General features: G+C 47.8%; 1 protein-coding gene across 2 annotated transcripts in view; it reads right to left on the reverse strand.

Annotated features, from left to right (window-relative positions):
* ARFGEF2 (ADP ribosylation factor guanine nucleotide exchange factor 2) overlaps positions 1–12,585 on the reverse strand; it is a 100,308-nt gene extending 87,723 nt beyond the window's left edge. For both annotated transcript variants that reach the window (XM_049650644.1, XM_049650643.1), the window contains exon 1: positions 12,273–12,585. In XM_049650644.1, the coding sequence (XP_049506601.1) occupies positions 12,273–12,393 (121 nt within the window). In that variant the 5' untranslated portion in view covers positions 12,394–12,585. The remainder of the gene's footprint in view (positions 1–12,272) is intronic.
* Between the last annotated feature and the right edge of the window lie 7,345 nt (positions 12,586–19,930).

The raw sequence follows: 19,930 nt of genomic DNA on the forward strand, positions 1-19,930 counted from the left end.
CGTAAGGTCTCCTTCTGTTCGCGGTTACCTTGTTAGCGTCTAGATGTTAAATATATCTGAAGCAATTAAGCCTTCACTAGAGTCTGAGCTGGCCTCTGAGCTCCAAAATCATCTGTTTTGGAATGTCACCGGTGCCAACTCACTAATGGATGAGGCAATCACCAGGAATGCCAGCTACTCAGTCACTGGGGCATCAAGGGTAATAAACTCAAGTGCAACACTCAAAGGCCTACGGAGGCCAGGCAGTGGACATCAAGGAGAGGCACGGGTGGGTTTAAGACATCAGTGGAAGGGGGGGACCCCTCCACGTCCCACAGGGCCTCAGTCCCAGCGGAGCCCAGAGGTGCCAGCTGTTTTGATTTTTCCAGAGGTCAAAACCCGGATTTTAAGTGAAAGTTTGACTGTAATCCAAAGCAACCTCAATTATTTTTAAAAGTATTATGCTCAAAAAAAACTAGTTTGCAACCTTTGCTTTACCGATCAGGAAAAATCGAGGAAAATGTACTTCACTGGCTGCAGAGAAGTTAACAACTGCTGGGGACAAAAGTGGCTTTTAAGGACTATGGCCAGCACTATGAAGACAAAACATCCAAGTTTTACACCAGCTAAAATGCTTCTCAGCCAAAAGACATGTAAGGAGCCTGAGGACCAGGGTTCAAGGCCCAACTCCACTAAATTTTACAGATGAAAACACCAGACTCAGAGACATTACAGTCTAGTAAGTGGTAGGGCTGGAACTTGAACCCAGAAAATTAAGGCCCTTGTTCATAACCCTTGGGTACGAGGGTGACTCCCAAATAAGCACCCAGAATTTCCTGGTAAGCTATAAATGCAGAATGTAAATGTTGGCTTTGCTATCACTAACGCAGACTTGATTACTGCGACCATAGTTCGAAGCACCAGTGTTTGGACCGCTCTGAGCCCCATCCGGCCTCGGGAGGCTGAACCCCGGCTCTGGACTCTCTCGATCTCCTTTCCTGGCCTGCTGTGGCAGAGCCACCAAGATGGTACGCCCTGGTTTTCCAAAAGAACTGAACACAGGCCAGAGTGACTTGTGGCAGTGAGTGAAGGGCACAGCCCTCCACAGTGAGCAGGACAGAGGACACTACTGGTGACAGCTATTGCCAAAGGCCAAGACACCAAGGTCACAAATCGTATGTTTGCAGATTTTCTTCAGTTTCTCACTTTATGCTTAAGTATTCCCACAAGAATGAGGAATTGTTGCACTCTCTACACCATTCTTAAAGAAGAAAAATTATGAAAAAAACCTCTTCATTGGGCACAGCTGGGGTCCCGATGATGCTGGAAAGCCCCGGGGGGGGGGGGGGGGGGGGGGGGCAGGGGGAGGCAGCCTGAGCTGACCTACCTATGTTCTGACAGATCAATCTGGTGGCTGTTTTGAGTATAAAGAGGAGGAGGGTGGCCAGGACAGAAGCAGGGACTCCAATCAAGGGGCTACTGTTACTAATCCAGGCGAGCAGTAACAGGGGCCTGGACCAGGATGGAGTCCATGGGGGAAGGTGAAGCATCAGAACCACAGGAACGCGCCACTTCTGTAGGCTGGGAACGGCCGAATAGTAGCAGTTTCATATGGCCTGCCCTAACAGTTGGCTTCTGGATATATCTGGATAATAGGGTATGTTCTTCCCATTAAACAGAGGCAGAAAAAGAAACAGGGGAAAGGTGTGTGGCAGGGGGCCTCACAGCTTGGCACGGCCTGGTGTGGTGGAAGACAGGAAATTCGTTTGAGATTCAGCAAGAACTAGGTTCAAGTCCTCGCATGGACATCTATTAGCTGAACGAGGCCAGCTGGGTTAGTAAGCCTTTCTGACTCTTGACTGCCAACTTTAAAAAATGGGGGGGCGCCTGGGTGGCGCAGTCGGTTAAGCGTCCGACTTCAGCCAGGTCACGATCTCACGGTCCGTGAGTTCGAGCCCCACGTCAGGCTCTGGGCTGATGGCTCGGAGCCTGGAGCCTGCTTCCGATTCTGTGTCTCCCTCTCTCTCTGACCCTTCCCCGTTCATGCTCTGTCTCTCTCTGTCCCAAAAATAAATTTAAAAAAATTAAAAAAAAAAATTGTTTAAAAAAAAAAAAAAATGGGGATGATGAAAAGCAGCCCCCTCTGCCCCACAGACTGTAACCAGGCCTTTGGGTGCAGGTGATTCTCTTGACAAGCCCATGAGAGAGGTATTGTCAGATTAATGGCTAAGGCAGGGTCCGGCCTACAGCAGGTGGTCAACCAAGTGACAGTTCTCTTGCTTTTTTCCTAAAAGAGGAGTCAGAAATTGCGCAAAACCTCTAGTGCTATCAGTGGAACCAAGCAGAGACAAGGGAAAAAAGAAAATGAGGGGCAGGTGCCGATTCGGTCCTCCCCAACACCCAGGAAGCCAAGAGCACTCTTATCCCGTAACTGCTACCCAGGTGAGGAATCTGGGCACACGGCCGAAGTCACCTGTCCACCATCACAGCCACCAAGTGCTACTGCATCATACCCAGGCTGTCTGCTCCAGAAGCCCTCAATGATGAGACAGAGGAGGAGGAAGAGGAGCATACGGTAGGACACACCTGCTCTGGTTTATTGCTCCACATTTTAACAGGTGTTCCCAGTAGCCAACCGGGCAATTAGCAGCCATAAATGAACAGGCTGGAGAGGAGGAAGACCTGAGTGGGGTGGAGCAGCTTCAGCTGAAAAGCCACACTCTTCCTAGGAAATCCTTTCTGGGCATGGCTGCCATCTACCAACCCCTAGGGTCAGGACCACCCCCGCCCCCCATTCATCAGTGACTTTGGCACAAGCCTCTACTCCACTCCCAGGCTGAGTCCAAAGACGACCCACATCAACCTCAATGATCCCATCACTGGTCAACTCACCCAGAGACCCCAAAAGTCCCTGCAAATCTTCAACTCTCCCCACACATCTGACCTGCCACACACCCCCCTGCCTCCTATGCAAACCAAGGCTGCCCCCAACTCGTGCAACTTCTCCTCCAAGGCCCTCTTCCCCCACTCCAAGCCAGCCTGGGGAGGCTGGTCACACTCTGAATCTTGTCCCTATGTGGAATGGTGGACTTCCAGCTCCTTCCTGACCCATGCCCTCAGTCTTCTCTCCTTCCAGCTGACCAGCAGGGCCCTTCTTTGGCCTGTCAGATCTTGACAAGGCCAGCATTAGCTTTCCCCTTCCTTCAGTTCCCAGGATGGGTCCCATTAGCAGGGACTGCTATCAGAATGGTAGGTGATCAACAGTCATGACTCTCTCTGACCTTCAGTCTTTAACTTCTGGCAAAATCCCAAACTGAGATTATACTACCATCTCCTTCTGACCTGTCTCCACCTAGCAACCAGACCTCTGACAGTGGGGCAAGTTGGTAGGGCTAGAGAGTCATAACCGCCAACCATAAATGGAGCCCTAAATAATGCCGGGTGAGCCCATCTCCTCTACCCTCCCTAAACTACTGCTCCTTTCTCCGCTCTTCTCAAACACCCCACCTCCCCTCCTAACTAACCACCAACCGGTCCTCCTCTTTCCTCATTACCCACGAAGTGGCCTCCTATTTCATACAGAGATTAGAAGCCGCCACAAGGAGACTGACTCAGCTTCCCGTTAGAGAACCTAACTGGTCCCGTACCCAGAATTTCACTCTTTCCTGCCAGAAGACAGTGTCCAATCCCTCCACCTCTATAATCTCCCATCCCTACCTGCCTCTGCATGCTCTCCGTTCTGCCTGGAATCTGATTACTTCTCACGGTGCCGGGCCACCACCACTGCCATCCACGCTGCTCCAGCTCCCACCCTGTCCTCCCACAGCAGCCAGAGGGATTCCCTTAAAATGTAAATGAGATCACATTTGCTCAAAACAGATTATCCATAACCCTTACGACGGAAATCAGATTACATCTGCTCCTTTGCTCAAAACTTTCCACTGGCTTCGCATCTCACCCTGAGTAAAATCCAAAATCTTGACCTTGGCCTCCAAGCCTCTGTAAGATCTGGCCCCCTGCCATCCCTCTGATCTCACCTTCTAGACACTCCGCTGCCCCCACCCCCAGCCTGCTCGTTCCAGTCTGAGGGACTTTGCAATCGCTATTCCTGCTGCCTTGGAATGCCCTCCCTCCCCCCGATATCCGCAGGGCTCACTCCCTCACTTCCTTCAGTTCCCCCTTCCAATGTCACCTTCCCTCACCACCCAAACTGCCACCTCTGCCCCTCCTTATCATTCTCTATTTCCTCACCTGCTTCACTTTTCCACTTCACCCTGGTTTACTTTTCTCATCTTGCTTCACAGTACTTCCCGCCCTTGACATATTATTTATCAGTTCATTTGTTTTCTGTCTTCCCCAGGAGAATATAAACTATGATAACTGAGACTTTTGTCTCTTCTGGTCACTGCTGAATTCCCAGCACCTAGGAATTCCTAGGCAGAGGGGAGGCACTCGATATTTGTTGAATGAATAAACTGTCCTTTCTCTATCCTGCATTATTTAACCTCTCACTCAGCTGGACCCTTCCCAAGTTTAAACCTTTAAATAAAGAAAAGATAAGACAAAAAAACCTTCCGGGATCCACACCTCCCTCCTCCCCTTCACACCAGAGCCAAATTTGGGGAAAGAGCTGCCCATGCTCACTGCCTACTTCCTCACCTCCTACCCACGCCCCAGCCCACTCCAGTCTGGCTTTCACCTTCACCGACCGTACCACCAAAGCAGCCCAAACTAAGGTCACCAATGACCCACATGTTTCTTGATCTGATGGGCATTTTGCCACTCCCCATCTAACCCGACCTCCCTGCAGCATTTGACCTTACCGACCTCACCCTCCTTGAAATGTTCTCTGCTTCTATCTTCCTAGGCACACATTCTCATCTGCCCTCTGCTTCTGCCCCAACTCCTCTCTATGGCCTTTGCAGGCTGCCTCCTCTGCCCAGCCAGACCTCTGGCTCTCGTTCTCTGTACACTCTCTCCCTAGGCCACCTCACTCTCACCGACACCTTCGGTTCCCACCTAGGCTCTCCTGACTCCCAAATCATGACTTCTGGCCCCGGTCTGTCTCAGGAGCAACAGGCTCATATGTCCACCTGCTGCCTGCTCCACCTAACTGGATGCTCGAAGGCAGGTGAGCCTCAACACATCAAGTCCCAACTCAGATCAACCTGCTACCCCCACACTCCCACCTTATGGAACGGCACCACCATCCATTCAGTCGGGTGAGTCAGAAACTTAACAGCCAGCCTCTTCCTTATCCAATGTTCTCATTCACCTTCTGGACAAGTGGGGAATACACTCGCTTTGCTTGGCTTCTGTCCTCACCACTGAGGCCAGGAACCAACATCTCTCACCCGGGCTACGGGAGCTGCCTCCTCACTGTCCCTGAGCAATCCCTCTGGTCCTCCTCTAAAATGTTCTGAACACAACAGTCCAAGTCCAAGTGATCTTTCCAAAACACAAACCTGGTCATCATGGCACCTTCTCCCCTGTTTACTACTCTTCAGTGTTGTCTCACTGCTTTTGCTTGGAAAATCAGACTCCTCACCATGAAAACCTTGCGGTCCTGCATGGTAGGGCCCTGGCCACCCCTCCCACCTTATTCTCACACACTCTCCCCTTTCATTTACCATGCTCCCACCACGCAGTGGCCTCTTTCAGTTTCTCTCGCTTTCTTTTTCAATTAAATGATCACATTTTTTTTTTCTATTTTGAGATAACTGTCGATCGACTTTTTAGTTTAACAGTTGTACTCCTCCCTGCCACGGGACCTTTGTACATACTATTCCCACATCCTGCCAAAACACCTGTCACCCTAACCTATTTAATTTTTTTTAAGCTTTTATCTTTAAGGAATCTCCACACCCAACATGGGGCTCAAACTCACAGTCCCAAGATCAAGAGTCACTCTACTGAAGGAGACAGGCAGGTGCCCCGCCCACCTACTTAATTCTTATTTATCATTCAAATCTCAAGACTTCCTCAGGGAAATTTTCCCTCACAACTTTGCTCACTCCCCTGCAGGACCAGGTTTCTCTCCTTCATAGGACTTTTTAGGTTAACTTTTTTTTTTTTTTTAAACGTTGATTCAGAGGATGTGAGCATTTGAATAATGCACTTCTTCCCCATTAACTGCAAACTCCATGAGAAGAGGGTCCTTGTTTGCTTCCCCTGCATCATGACACCAAATGTGACACCCAAATAAATATCTTCTCAGTGAATGTCACCCTTGTTTAGTCAACAGACAAAAGGACCATATAAAGAGCAAAATATGCACTAACCGCTCCCTGGGACTGAGGAAAAATTTAAGAATTTAATGGCACAAGAAGGCTGTTCTCCCCACAAATCTATAAAACTTAACAAAATACCTTTAATAAAAAAAAAAAAAAAAAAAAGCAGCAAAAGACTTATTTACAACCAAGACAGTAAACTGAAAGAAGCTCCTTTAGGAAGACTCCAGGAATGAGTCAAGGTTTTCTAAGATAACCTTGCTGGAAAGAAAGTCAAGTATTTTCCTGGCAGGCCCCCTAAGCCTGGTGAAATTGGTGAGGACTAAATACAGTTCTGAGCTATTTATATAGGAAACTCCATGTACTTGCTGATTAAGTACACATTTCACAAGTCTGCTCTTTTCCATAAAGAATAGTCTTACTGTTTTCCCCAGACTCTCCCCTGAGATTTACACGTACAGGACAGAGCTCTAAATTCATCCAACGGCTTGCTTCACCAGCATCGAAATGTCAGAGACCAGAAAAACGTCCACGAACCAACTAATACGGGAGGCAGAAAAGAGCAAGCATTCAGTTTCTTCTCCTTTAAATATGGTTAACACCAGAGCCTCTAAATTTTAACAGGTTATCTGTTAGGCACCAGACTTTACTACACTGGGTCACTTAACCTTCACAATAATCCCGGGACAAAGGTATTATCACCTTTAGCATTTCGGGAAACTGAGGCTCAAAGAAGCTAAATTATCAACCCAGCATCACAGAACTAATCAAGAAGCAAAGTTTCCAACTCAGCTCTCAGTGAATTTTCTGCTAATCCAATAAACAAACAATTTTCAGTAATCAAAATCCAACTTTTACATGCTGCTTCTAGGCAGGTGACCGCTTCCTGAAGAATCATCATAAAGCTTTTCAACAAAAACTAATCTGTCAGGGTCCTGAGTCCTGGTATTTCTCAAAACATTAATCTGCACCACGTGCAAACAAAATGTCTCATCCAAACACCAGAGTTTGCCAAAATTAAAGGGTTTATTTTGTATTTCACCAGGAAGGCTTACTTTATTTGCTATGACAATTTAGAGATGGTTTTCATATTTTTCAAATTTTGCACTTAGGTTCTTCCTAGTGGTGAGAACAGTTATTTTGAACACATCAAAATTAGAATAACAACAACATCATATGGAGGACAAAGCAGTTCACTTTATCATATGGACGTGTAAATGTTGAATTTTTTTTTTGCACATTAATATACAACTAAGATTTATGAGCATACTCCCTTAACTGGCTTCTTCCCAAGGACATTTAAGCCCGTTCGAGTTTTTTCTATTTTGAAATAATAAGGAGAAAAACCCTCCCAGGATCCACATCTCCTGCCTCTCCTTCACGCCACAGCCAAACTTTGGAAAACAGTTGTCTGTGCTCGCTATTTCCTCACCTCCCACTCATGCTTCGCCCATTCCATTCTGGTTTTCTCCTTCATTGTGCCACCAGAACAGCTCAAGCTAAGATCACCAATGACCCGCACGCCTCTCAGTCCCATATATCAAGCGGAGTGGCAGATCTAAAGCTGGATTTTACGATTTGTATGTCAGGCCAGGGCACGTGTGTTCCGTAGGTCTCCCGCCTGGCTGTGCAGATGTGGCAAGACTCTCTCTGGGCCTCGGTTTCCCTTCGCCTGCGGTACCCAAAGACGGACACCAGCTACATGTTACACCTCCAGAATTCATCAAAGGCACTTTACCGCTGATGAAGAGAGAGGTCATAAAGCTTCATCACTCAAGCGAAGCTTATGGGCCATCGGCTCTTTACCCTCATTTCTTTCTTCCCCTTAGTTCCTAAACTAAAGTAAACCGAAGATACATGCAGCAAAAAGCTGCAGGGGAACAAAGCTGTCATCATTGTGACGACAGGCTTTCAAATATATCAAAATTCAACTATAGAAAATATGGTCTCTCTACTTACCAAACGCTTTTACTTAATGAAACTTCAAAACTTTACTGCAGTGCAATTATCGCTTAAAGACTCCACTGAGTATTTTACATACAATAACTCTCCTACGGAGAAGCAGCGCAAGCGTGACAGTAACGGTTAAGGTCCTGGGCTCTGGAGCCAGCCTGCCAGTGTTCCATCCTGGCTCCACTGCTTCCTGGTTGAGGTATGCTGGCCAACTTCTCTGGGCCTCAATGAGGATAATAACAGTTAAGAAGTAAACTGCCGCAGAGCACATGGCATGGTGCCTGGAACACAGAAATGCTTAGTACATGGTAGAGACCAATAGTTATTACATAACATGTGATTTTAAGACGTTACTCAATTGGGTGACAATGATGCGTCAGTGTAGCGTCATCATAGTAATAAATGTTCCACTCTGGTGAGGCATGTCGCTAACGGGAGAGGCAGCGCATGTGTGGGGGCAGGGAGATGAGAATTCTCTGTACCTTCTGTGCAGCTTTGCTGTGGACCTAAAACTGCTCTAAAAAAAAAGTCTATTTAAAAAAAGAAATCACTCTATTTCATACGAAAGCCATACAGATATGTTTGTTATTCTTTTTATGTTTTCTTGATAATGACTAAGAATGACACCAAGTAATTACGGAGCACTCAGCTCTTAGCACTCTGTGTGGATTAAGTTACGAAGTAAGATAATGCATCTCTTATCATATATAGATGAGAAGAGTACTGTTAGAACTCAGTTAACGTTTTCCAGATTTCCAGGCAAATTTTTCCATACTCAATTTAAAAACACCCAGATTATCCTGTCAAGTCTCCAAACTCTAGAATTTATAATTTATAACTCAATAATGTAAAGAGAGATCATGACAGAAAATGGCCCTTAAGACACTTATGAAAGGGAGGTTTAGGAATGTATGTGTGTACACCAACAAGAAGGCTGAAGGGTTCAAGATTATTAATACACATCAGAGCTTCGTTAACAAGGTAAAGACCAACAAAATCCTTGGGGTGATGAATACTCTTACAGGCTATTTTGATACTTCAGATAAAGGCTGGCAGGACAAAATCCCCTAACTGGGTAGTCTATACCTACCTATGCATTTGGCATTTAGTGCAGATAAATCACTGAGATTACTCCAAACCTGTTCGATCCTGATCATCACTGCTGTTACAAGGGACAACCCCTGTCTTCATTGAGCTCTAGCAAGTTAACACTGCGATAGACACAGCCTCCTGGTCGTGTAATTACATTCTTATTTACTGCAGCAACAAACCAAATAGAGCAATAAGTCATTCCTGAATGAGGAACCAATGCAGGTTAAGAACATCAGGCTAGAGCCCTCAGTGTCTGTGGTCTGTTACAGCTTAAGCTAATAATAAAAAACAAAAGGGGTGCCTGGGTGGCTCAGTCGGTGGAGTGTCCGACTTCGGCTCAGGTCATGCTCTCGCGGTTTGTGGGTTCGAGCCCCGCGTCAGGCTCTGTGCTGACAACTCAGAGCCTGGAGCCTGCTTCGGATTCTGTGTCTCCCTCTCTCTGCCCCTTCCCCGCTCATGCTCTGTCTCTGTCTCTCAAAGATGTATAAATGTTAAAAAAAAAAAAAAACCAACCAAGAGCAAAACCAAGAGCATCCACTATGTGCCAAGTTCTTTGCACATGTCAACTAACTTCATCCTTACAATAACCCAATGAAGAAGGTATAATACCTGTCCAAGATCACAAAGATAAGAAGCGGAAGGCAAGCGACTTGAACCCCGGCAGTCTTGAGTCCAGAGAACACACTCCTAACCTCCCTACTATGCAGTCCCTGCAGCCCTGATCCCCTCCCCCAATACACTACAACAGACGAATCCTATCACAGCTGCTTCCTGTAAGTGCGCTCCATCATCTAAGCACTTCAACTTTGGGTGGTCATTTACAGTTCCTCTTATCAAAATTAACGATAATCTGTATGTGGTAATCTCCAAAACGCTGGCCACGTTACAAAACTTCTTATACACAAGCTCACACACAGGCTTGTTTCTGGGCACAAGACTGTGCCTGGAGATGCAGAGTGAAGCATCAATCACCATGTACTTTGCTATAGGTTTTCTACTGTTTACAAATAAAAGCAGTCATTTCTATTCAACAGCAATGACACAATTACTCTCTTAAAAAAATGGCCACTTTGACTCAACACTGTGCACAGGTTCCCTTATAATAGTTCCTATGACCCAATTTGATGACAATGATGAGCCACCATGTCCATTTGCTTGCTATTCATTTAACCTATGGTCAAATTACTTCTTATATGAGCTATTTCTTACAATCCACTACTAAAACATTGAACGTGGATTCCACAACTTCTGAATAAAGATATGATCCAAAAACATCTAAAAAAGCTCTCAATGTTATGACCCTTTATGACCCATAATACAATTTTAGAAGTAGGTTGCAAAATTGTGATAAACAACTTGGTGAAAATGAGGAATGAAAAATTTTCTGCCAAATAGTTATCTTTAAATTTCTGCGACAATACTCTTAAAGTAATATTGACAGGATAGACTCCAGGCAGGTTTCAAAATGGAGTTCTAGCTATTGGGCTTTTGCCTAACAAACTGCTTTGAGGTGTTTATCCTGCATTCCTGATAAAACAATATCCAACAGTTAGTCTTGGTTTTCTGAATAGAAAAGCTTTACAAATCTAAATCTCAGTAAATTCCTCCAATTGATCCTGGATTTCACAGGACTAGTTTCTGTTTCCAGATTATCTAAGCAACTACAACCTCTCAATCAATAGTTCCTGACCCCTGAGGGAGTCTCAGACCCTTCCGAGAATCAGATAAAGCCAAAGACCTTCTCCTCGACAAGTGCAAAGTTCACAAGCTCGTTCCTAGGCCCCAAGAGAAGAATCTCGGCTCTGTCCCTTACACCAAACGTAGCGAGAAAAGTGACGGCAACTACAAACTCCCTAACAGAAAATCAAACTTTCCATTTACTCGATTTGTTAGGGCAAAACCAGGTCTTTTTACAGATGTCAAACCAAAGGCACTGGGGTCGTGAATTAGCTTGAAGCTAGCGCTCGTCAAATGTATTGATCCTCAACACCCAGAACTCTTCTCCTGAAACTCCACATGGTGGATACTTCTTGCCTTTCGGTACTCAGCTCAAATGTCACCTCCTCAGAAAGGATTACTTTCTTGACACCCTATCAAAACCAGTCCGCAGGCCCCCCCCCTTTTTTTTTTTTATCATATCTTGCTCTTTTACTTTCACAAAAGTATTTATCAGTACTCAAAAACGTCTCAGTAATTTTTGTTTCCCCTTTTAGAGTATAAGCCCCACAAAGGCAAGTATCTTGTCTGTCTTGTAGTGCCCATCACAGCACCTAGCAGACAGTGGCCACTTGGTAAATATTTCAACGATTAAAAGACAGGATGTCGATGCTGTAATCAACTACCAAGGTTTTAACTAGCTATGAGTGAGAGTCCTCTCCCTCTTTGCATAATCCGTGGGTCCATTCAATCAGCACCTACTATGTGCCAGGCAGAGCTGCAGACGCAGGGAATCCAGCAGTGAATAAAACAGACGAGCCTTTTTGCCCTCAAAGAACATCTATTTCAGTGGACTGCCCGCAACGAGCGGATCTCTTGCACCTACCTAAGAGGTGCAGGACATGACGGAGTTATGGGAGATCCCCAAATGAAAGGGAAAACATTCCCCAATCCAGGACTTCCAAAACAAATGTCAGGGGTTTCCCTAAGGCAGGTGAGCAAAGCACTTGCTCTGCTCACATGGGGGAACCCTAACCAGCAGAACGCAGGTAAAGAGAAAACTTGGGGCAAGGACTACCGCTCCTGAGGTTGGTGAGGGGAGGAACCAGGAAACAGGACGGCAAGGAGTCGTGGCAAGAGCCCGGGGCTGGGAGGCTGGATTAGCTAGCGCTGGCTGTCACTAACTTGCTAGGTGACCTTGGGCCAGTCCCGAGCTGCCTGGACATCAGTTTCCCCGGGCTATAATAAGGGGGTCGGCAGGGTGGGATTCGAGGTCGGGGGAGGTGGAAACCAGGAGGCCGGGCGGGGTAACGGCCGGCGTGGGGAGGCCGGCGCGGGGCCGGGCCGGGGCGGCTCACCCACCGAGCGCCACCTGGCAGGCCCTGCGCAGCTGGGAGTGCTGGGGCCGCTTCACCTCCTTGTCGGCTAGGATCTTCTCCAGGGCCCGAGACACGAACATGCTCTTGGTCTGGCTCTCCTGCATGGCCCCGGCCCGGCGGGGGCTGGCAGCCCCGCGGGCGGGCGGTGCGAACAAGCGGGCGAGCGACGCTGCGGGCCCGGCGTCCCGGCCACCACCGGCCGCGTTCGTCCGCGCCGCCCCGTCAGGAAGCGACGCCGCGGCCCCACGGCGCCGCCATGTTGGAGAGCGTCACGTGACCACGTGACTGGCGGGGCCGCTACGGCCGCCGAGCGTCCGTCGACCCCGTGACCCCGGCGGGGCGGGGCCTGCGGCTGGGGGCGGGACCCGGCGGGTGAGGAGGGGAGGGGCGAGGGTGGAGGAAGGAAGAAAAAAAGGTGGGGGAGGAGAATGTGAGTGGGTCAAAGGCCAGAGGGCCCGGGAGGGACAAGGGAGAAAGGTGAAAAGGAGGACAGGTAGGGGGTCGATTGGAGGTGAAGGGGTGAGGGGAGAGAGGAGGTAGGAAGAGGAGAGTTCAGGGGAAAAGAGATGAGAAGGAGAGAAGATAAGGGCAGGTGAGAGAGGAAAGGAAGGGGTGGAGGGAAACGGGAGGTGAAAGGAAGGCAGAGAGAGGGAAGGGGGATTCATGGACACTCTCCAGACACAGGATTTCTCCATGCCTGTTGGCGAGACACACACCTTGCACCCAACTTTACCGTCACTGCACTGCGTGCCTGGCCGTCCAGTTCAGTGAGCTGTGTGACCAGTGCCACCTCTGTGCACCTCCCTTTGGAGCGTGCCTGTCCACGTTCGTCAGTCTGTGGTTCTTCACAGTGCTGTGCACAGGGCAGGGTGTCTGACAGAGGAAGAAACAGAGATCACCAGTGTCACACAGCCTACAAGTGAGTGTAAGAAGACAAATTCTGGCCCCCGGGGCCCCTTGTATTCTATCCTACTCCCAGTGACATCACAACACCACTGGTGATGTCCCCCGAGCCCTTCCTTTCATACCGCCTGTATCCCACAAGGCAACTGTGTGCTCATGCAAGGAGGGCGTCTCTCTTGGAAACCACGGAAACTTCTCATGCAGGCATGCTCAAATGCTCAAACATCTCAGGAGGTCCTCCCTGACAGTTTCATGCACAGGAGCCCCTTGTCTCCCTATTTGATGTTTTTCACAACACCTTCTGGCCTTTTGCACTTGTTGACTTGTGTGTTGTCAGACTAGGGTGTAGGTGTAGGCCACAGAGGGGCAGCATTCTCCCCAGGGTCTGGTCCAGAGCCAAGTAGAATGTTCCATGGCCATAAATTCCATTTCTGTAATGCAACTTTGCAGCTCTTCTCGGCGGGCAGTGCTGTTTGTTTCTCCACCCCTTGATTTGCCTTGCCTTGACTAACAGAATGTGGTGGAAGTGAGCCTGTCCTGTGCATCGGGAGGCCTCAGGTGCTCAGGACCATCCTGAAGGAAGAGCACATGGAGGGAGAGGCCCAGTCGTCCCAGAACTCCCAGCTAAGCCCAGCCCCCAGCCAACTCGCCAGCCGAATACAGCAGGTTGAATAACCCTTGTGAGACCAGCAGAACGGCCCAGCCAACCCACAGAAGAGCAGAAAGCAACACATTATTGTTATGTTACGCCACTATATTTGGGGGTTGCTTGTTACACAGCAATGCATCACTGAGACACCTCTCAATCCTTATGTGTTGAATGAATACGTGAACGAATGGATGTATGACACTCTCAAAAAATGCAGTATGATCCAAGGAGTAACAGATGTTTGGAGTCCCCCCCCCCCCAAAACAAGGTCAGGCCAAGTCATTTCCTTGCTATAAAACCTACAATGACTCCCAGTTGCCCTTGGAATTGACTCTAAGTATCTCACTGTGGCCGACTTCTCTGCCCTCACTTCTCTCTTCCCTTCTTCCTCCTTGGGACTCTCCAGCCACTCTGGATTCCTTTCTGTTCCCCTTAAGGGCTTGGCTTATGCACCTCTGTTCCTCCCAATCAGTGCCTCTCACTGAGGCCAGTACCAATGCTAGGGACATTTTGAAGTTTTATTGTCATGATAGGGGAGCAGGACTGCTTGATAACATTCTACAGGGAGCTGGACCATCCTGCAGAGTCCCACATGGCTGGAGTACACATTCTTGGAGGTGAAAAACCTATTAGCAGCCATCTGAACCTAGAACGTACATCTGCTTAACATATAAACACAAGCGTTTTTCATAGGCTTAATATACATTTGAATTTTCTAGGAATGTAAGTATTATAGTAATTCCAGAGAAAACTGCATTCTGTCTGGTTGTTCTCTGTTTCAAAACCACATTAGCACCATGTACACCAGCCCTGGTATTTGCGTTGCCACAATAGCACCCCTGATCAATCTGCAGTTGTCGTGATCCACAGGATTCTACTTTCAGGTTCCAGTATCTGACTGCTTCATTATATCTCTTAGTGTAATTGTGCCTGAGCACTTACATGTTGAAATAAAGTTTGTGGATTGTACATTACTTTCCTTTTGTTTTGTCTTTGTTTTTTATTACCTTTAAAAAAAAAAATTATGCATGGGGCACCTAGGTGGCTCAGTCGGTTGAGCATCCGACTTTGGCTCAGGTCATGTTCTCGTGGTTTGTGGGTTCGAACCCCGCATCGGGCTCTGTGCTGACAGCTCAGAGCCTGAGGCCTGCTTAGAATTCTGTATTATTTCCTCTCTCTGTCCCTCCCATGCTCATGCTCTGTCTCTCTCTGTCTCTCAATAATAAATAAACGTTAAAAAAAATTATGCATGTAGAAAGATTCTGTTATCTATGAATTTCATTTCAGAAGAGTTAACAGAGGCTTTGTGGTTATAATAAAGGGAGTGTGGTGTCTGTTGGGGTTGGAAGGCACATCTGGCTGACACCTTCCCATCAATCCACTCTCAGCTCACGGTCACCCACAAGGGAGGTTTTCACCAACCTCCCTGTCATATCATGCCTGCCTTCACCATTGGATTCCACACCATCTTGATTTATTTTCTTTATTACACTAAACTTAATTTGCAATGGAGATGTTTATTTATCTGTATATTAGTTATCTATTGCTGCATAACAAATTATGTGAATACTCAGTGGCTCAAAATCAAATCTCTATTATCTCACAGTTTCTGTGGAATTTGAGAGCAGCTTGGGTAGTTCTGGCTCAGGGGCTCCCATGAGATTGAAGTCAAGCTGTCAGTTGGGATTGCAGTCATCCGAAGGCTTGACTGGGGCTGGAGTTGCTGCTTCCAAGATGTTCACTCACATGGCTGTTGGCTACAGGCCTCGGGTAGTCACCTCACCATGGAGCTGCTTGAAAGTGCTTGTGACCTGGTACCTCACTTTCCCCAGAGAGTGATCCAAGGGAAAAAAAGAGGGAACAGCCATAGAAAGCTGCAGTAGTTTTTATGACCTTGTCTTCAAGGTATCTTCCATCCAGACTGATCAAGGGTGCTGTTTTGGAGACTTGACTGTGGTTGACATAAATGGTGGTGCTATGGCTTTGCAATGGTGAATGACATTTGGTCAAGTTCCAGACAAAAGGCAGCTTTCCCTTGATTTGCATATAGTTGCTTTAGAAGTGAATAAGTCCAGCCCACACTCAAGAGGAGAAAAATTAGGCTCCAGCTTTTTAAAGGAAAGGTCTGTTTTCACACGAGTTTCTTTGCTTATTGTCTCCTCTTCCCCAGGTAGAATGTTCATCTACGAAGGTAGAGACATCATCTGTCTTGCTGTTAGCTCTCTGCCCAGAGCATGTGGGAGGTGCTCTGTAGCTATTTATGGAATGAATGAATGAATGAATGAATGGAGGTGTCTGGATTGGGCCCACAGGATTCAATAATTTCATCAGCAAGTTCTTTGGGGGCAACTTCTGTGTTTCTATGGGTACAATAACAGTCCCCAAAGATATCCACATTGCAACCCCCTGAACTTGTGAATATATTACCTTAGAGAGCAAAAGGAGCTTTTTTTTTTTTTTTTTAAAGGAATCTCTATGCTCAACGTGGAGCTCACAACCCTGAGATTAAGTGTCACATGCTCTACCGACTGAGCCCGCCAGGCACCCCACAAAAGGGGCTTTGAAGGTGTGATTAAGTTAAAGGTTTTGAGACTGGGAAATCATCCTGGATTACCGGGCTGGCTCAATAGAATCACGGGGGTCTTTATAAGAAGGACACGGGAGCGCCAGAGTCAGGAGGAGAGGAGATGTTAGAAGCCAGCAGTGATGGGAGACCACAAGCCAAGGAACACAGGCAGCCTTTAGAAGCTGGAAAAGAAGAAATGGAATCCCTCTCAGTGCCTCCACAAGGAACACCACTCTGCTGCTTCTTTGTACACCTCTGACCTCCCAAACGGTGAGTGAATCAGTTGGTATTGCTTTAAGCCACTAAATTTGTGGTCATTTGTTACAGAAGTTAAGTTTGAATTTCAGATGAACGATGAATACTTTTTTGAGTAGAAGTGTGTCCCATGCAATAACGAGGACATTGTTATATTACAAAAATTCACCATTTATCTGACATTAAAATATAACTAGAGGGGGAAAAGTTTATAACTGGAGGGGTACCTGCTTGGCTCAGTTAGAAGAGCATGCGACTCAATCTCAGGGTCGTGAGTTTAGGCCCCATGTTGGGTGTAGAGATTACAGTAAAAAAATAAATAGAGAGCCTGGGTGACTCAATTGGCTAAGTGTCTGACTTTGGCTCAGGTCACAATCTCACGGTTTGTGAGTTCAAGCCCCGTATCAGGCTCTCCGCAGAGCCTGCTTCAGATCCTCTGTCCCCCTCTCTCTGCCCTTCCCCAGCTTGCACTCTCTCTCAGAGATAAATATATATTTTTAATTTTTATTTATTTACTTACTTACTTACTTATTTATTTATTTATTTAAAAAAAATTTTAAATGTTTTTATTTATTTTTGAGACAGAGAGAGACAGAGCATGAGCAGGGGAGGGGCAGAGAGAGAGGGAGACACAGAATCTGAAGCAGGCTCCAGGCTCCGAGCTGTCAGCACAGAGCCTGATGCGGGGCCTGAACTCACAGACTGTGAGATCATGACCTGAGCCAAAGTCGGATGCTTAACTGACTGAGCCACCCAGGCACCCCTATGTTTTTTAATTTTTAAAACATTTTTAATGTTTATTTATTTTTGAGAGAAAGAGAGAGAGAGAGAGAGCAAAAGTGGGGTAGAGGCAGAGAGAGAGAGGGAGACACAGAATTGGAAGCAGGCTCCAGGCTCTGAACTGTCAGCACAGAGCCTGACGTGGGCCTCGAACCCACGAACTGTGAGATCATGACCTGAGCTGAAGTTACGTGCTCAACCAACTGAGCCACCCAGGCACCCCCATTTAGTTTTTAAATATTTATTTGTCTTTGGAGCGCCTCAGTGGCTCAGTCAGTTGAGCGTCCAACTTCAGCTCAGGTCATGATCTCACGGTTTGTGGGTTCCCCACGTCAGGCTCTGTGCTGACAGCTCAGAGCTCGCTTCGGATCCTCTGTCTCCCTCTCTCTGTGTCCCTCCCCTGCTCTTGCTCTCTCTCTCTCTCTCTCTCTCTCTCTCAAATGTAAATAAACATTTAATAAATAAATAAAGAACAAAATAAATAAAAATAAAATATAACTGGCTACATTGTATTTTGTCTAACTGACACCCCCACCTCCGGCTCCCTTTGCCAGCAGCCATGTTGGGCCCATGAGGCAATCTGAAATAGAAGTCTTTCTCAGCAGAGCAGCGAGAGAGAAGGCACCTGTGTTCTGGAGAGAACCAGACATTCTGGAGAGCCACACCAGCTCTGGGGTGCTTACCTGTTGCCTTTTACACAAGGCAGCCTTTTATTTTTAGTTCTCAATCTCGTGCAGCGGAACCTAGTCCTAACTAATCATATTGGCACCCAGCAGCGTCTTCTCTGACTCCCGCTTTCCCCTGAGTCATGTCTCAACTTGGTAGCCCGAGCCAGTCACCCAAGGCCCTTGTGGCCGTGCCTGCAGCCAACCTTTCCAGCTGCCGGTCTGGTCTCCTCCCGCTACACACAGGCTCTTTATACCCCTCGTCACACTGGATGGTCTGAGCCTGCTCCCACAGTGCCTCTGTGTGTCACTGTTCTCTGTGACAGATGTTTATTTTCTGTGTTTACTTTAAGGCAAAACTCAAATACAGCCTCTCTGATTCTCGTAGCAGGACTGGGGAGGAGCCCCATTTGGTTGGGGCCTTAGATTTAGGGCGAGCCTCGAAGGTAGACTTGTGAGAGTCTCTCCAAAGGAAGTTATGTGTGTAGCGGGTGTTTTCTGTTTGTTTGTGGACATGAGTCCAGTTACACTAGAAAAATGTTGACTTGTTCAGTGTAAATATGTAAGACACCACCGTTGTGGGGGTTTGTTGTTTATTTGTTTGCCCCTGGATCTTGGTTTGGGCTCCCGGAGGAGAGGACGAGCCTGAGACAAGGATTCAAGTGTGTTTAGGAGGTGGCCCCAGGACACAGCAGCAGGGAGTGAGAATGGAGCCAGTACAGGTGTGACATCAAGCCGGTCACCCCCGAGGGCATCTGGGGCTCCATCGGCCTGGAGAGCCCTGGGAGCCAGTGTAGATATGCGTCAGAGTTATGCCAGCCAAGGGATGAGAAAGCCCGGGTATTAATTCATCTAGTTCCCATCCATTGTTGCCTACGGCTGCTTCTCGGGGCATCAGCTCTGACACCGTGTCCTGCACACAGGCTGACCGAGACCCGCGGAAGCGGCCTCCTCCAGCCACGAGAGGTGAGCGCCCGGGCCAGATGGCTGGAGCACCGACGGTGTCTGCTGCGTGCCGTTTGGGTACTTTTTTGTCCTTATATATGTCAGACCCTTGGCTCGAGTACTCTCCCGGGGGCACAGACGTGTGCTCGGCCAAGCGTACCACAGATCAGAAGTGCCAGCCGGTTGACACCCTTGGGAGAGCCACCTAAGGATGAACAGAGAGGTCTGCAGCGTGCTCTGCTATTTCCCAGAGGTCCTCGGGGCTCGCTGGCCAGAGAGCACATCCCATGGCGGCTTCCTTCCCCTCTCTGTCTCACTTCCCCACTCGCCTGCTGGTTCCTGCCGAGCACACCATGTGCACCCAAGTCCTTACCTCAGAATGTGCTTCTGGGGGAACCTAACGGTGGTGGGCAGAACGATAGCTGCCCGGGGATACCCACACCCTGATCCCCAGGACCTGTGACTACATGGCCCTACATGGCAGTGGGGATGAAATTAAGGATCTTGAGAGGGGAAGATTATTCTGGATTGTCTAGGTAGGCTAACCATAATCGCAAGGGTCCATATAAGAGAAAGAGGGAAGCAGAAGAGGCAGAGAAGGGAGATGTGACAGAAGCAGAGGCCAGCTCGATGCTACTGCTGACCTTGAAGGTGGAAGAGGGCCGCAAGCCACAGGATGTGGGCTGCCTCTAGAATTTGAAATAGGCAGGAAGACAGATTCTCCTTGAGAACCTCTAGGAGGCAACACAGCTCTTCCAGCACTTTAGATTCGGCCCAGTGAGACCCATCTCAGACCTCTGACCTCTAGAACTGTAGGGTAATAAACTTGTATTTCAGGCCACTAGGTGTGTGTCACTTTGTGAGAACAGCCATAGGAC

This window comes from Panthera uncia (genome assembly GCF_023721935.1).
Source record: "Panthera uncia isolate 11264 chromosome A3 unlocalized genomic scaffold, Puncia_PCG_1.0 HiC_scaffold_11, whole genome shotgun sequence".
NCBI lineage: Eukaryota > Metazoa > Chordata > Mammalia > Carnivora > Felidae > Panthera > Panthera uncia.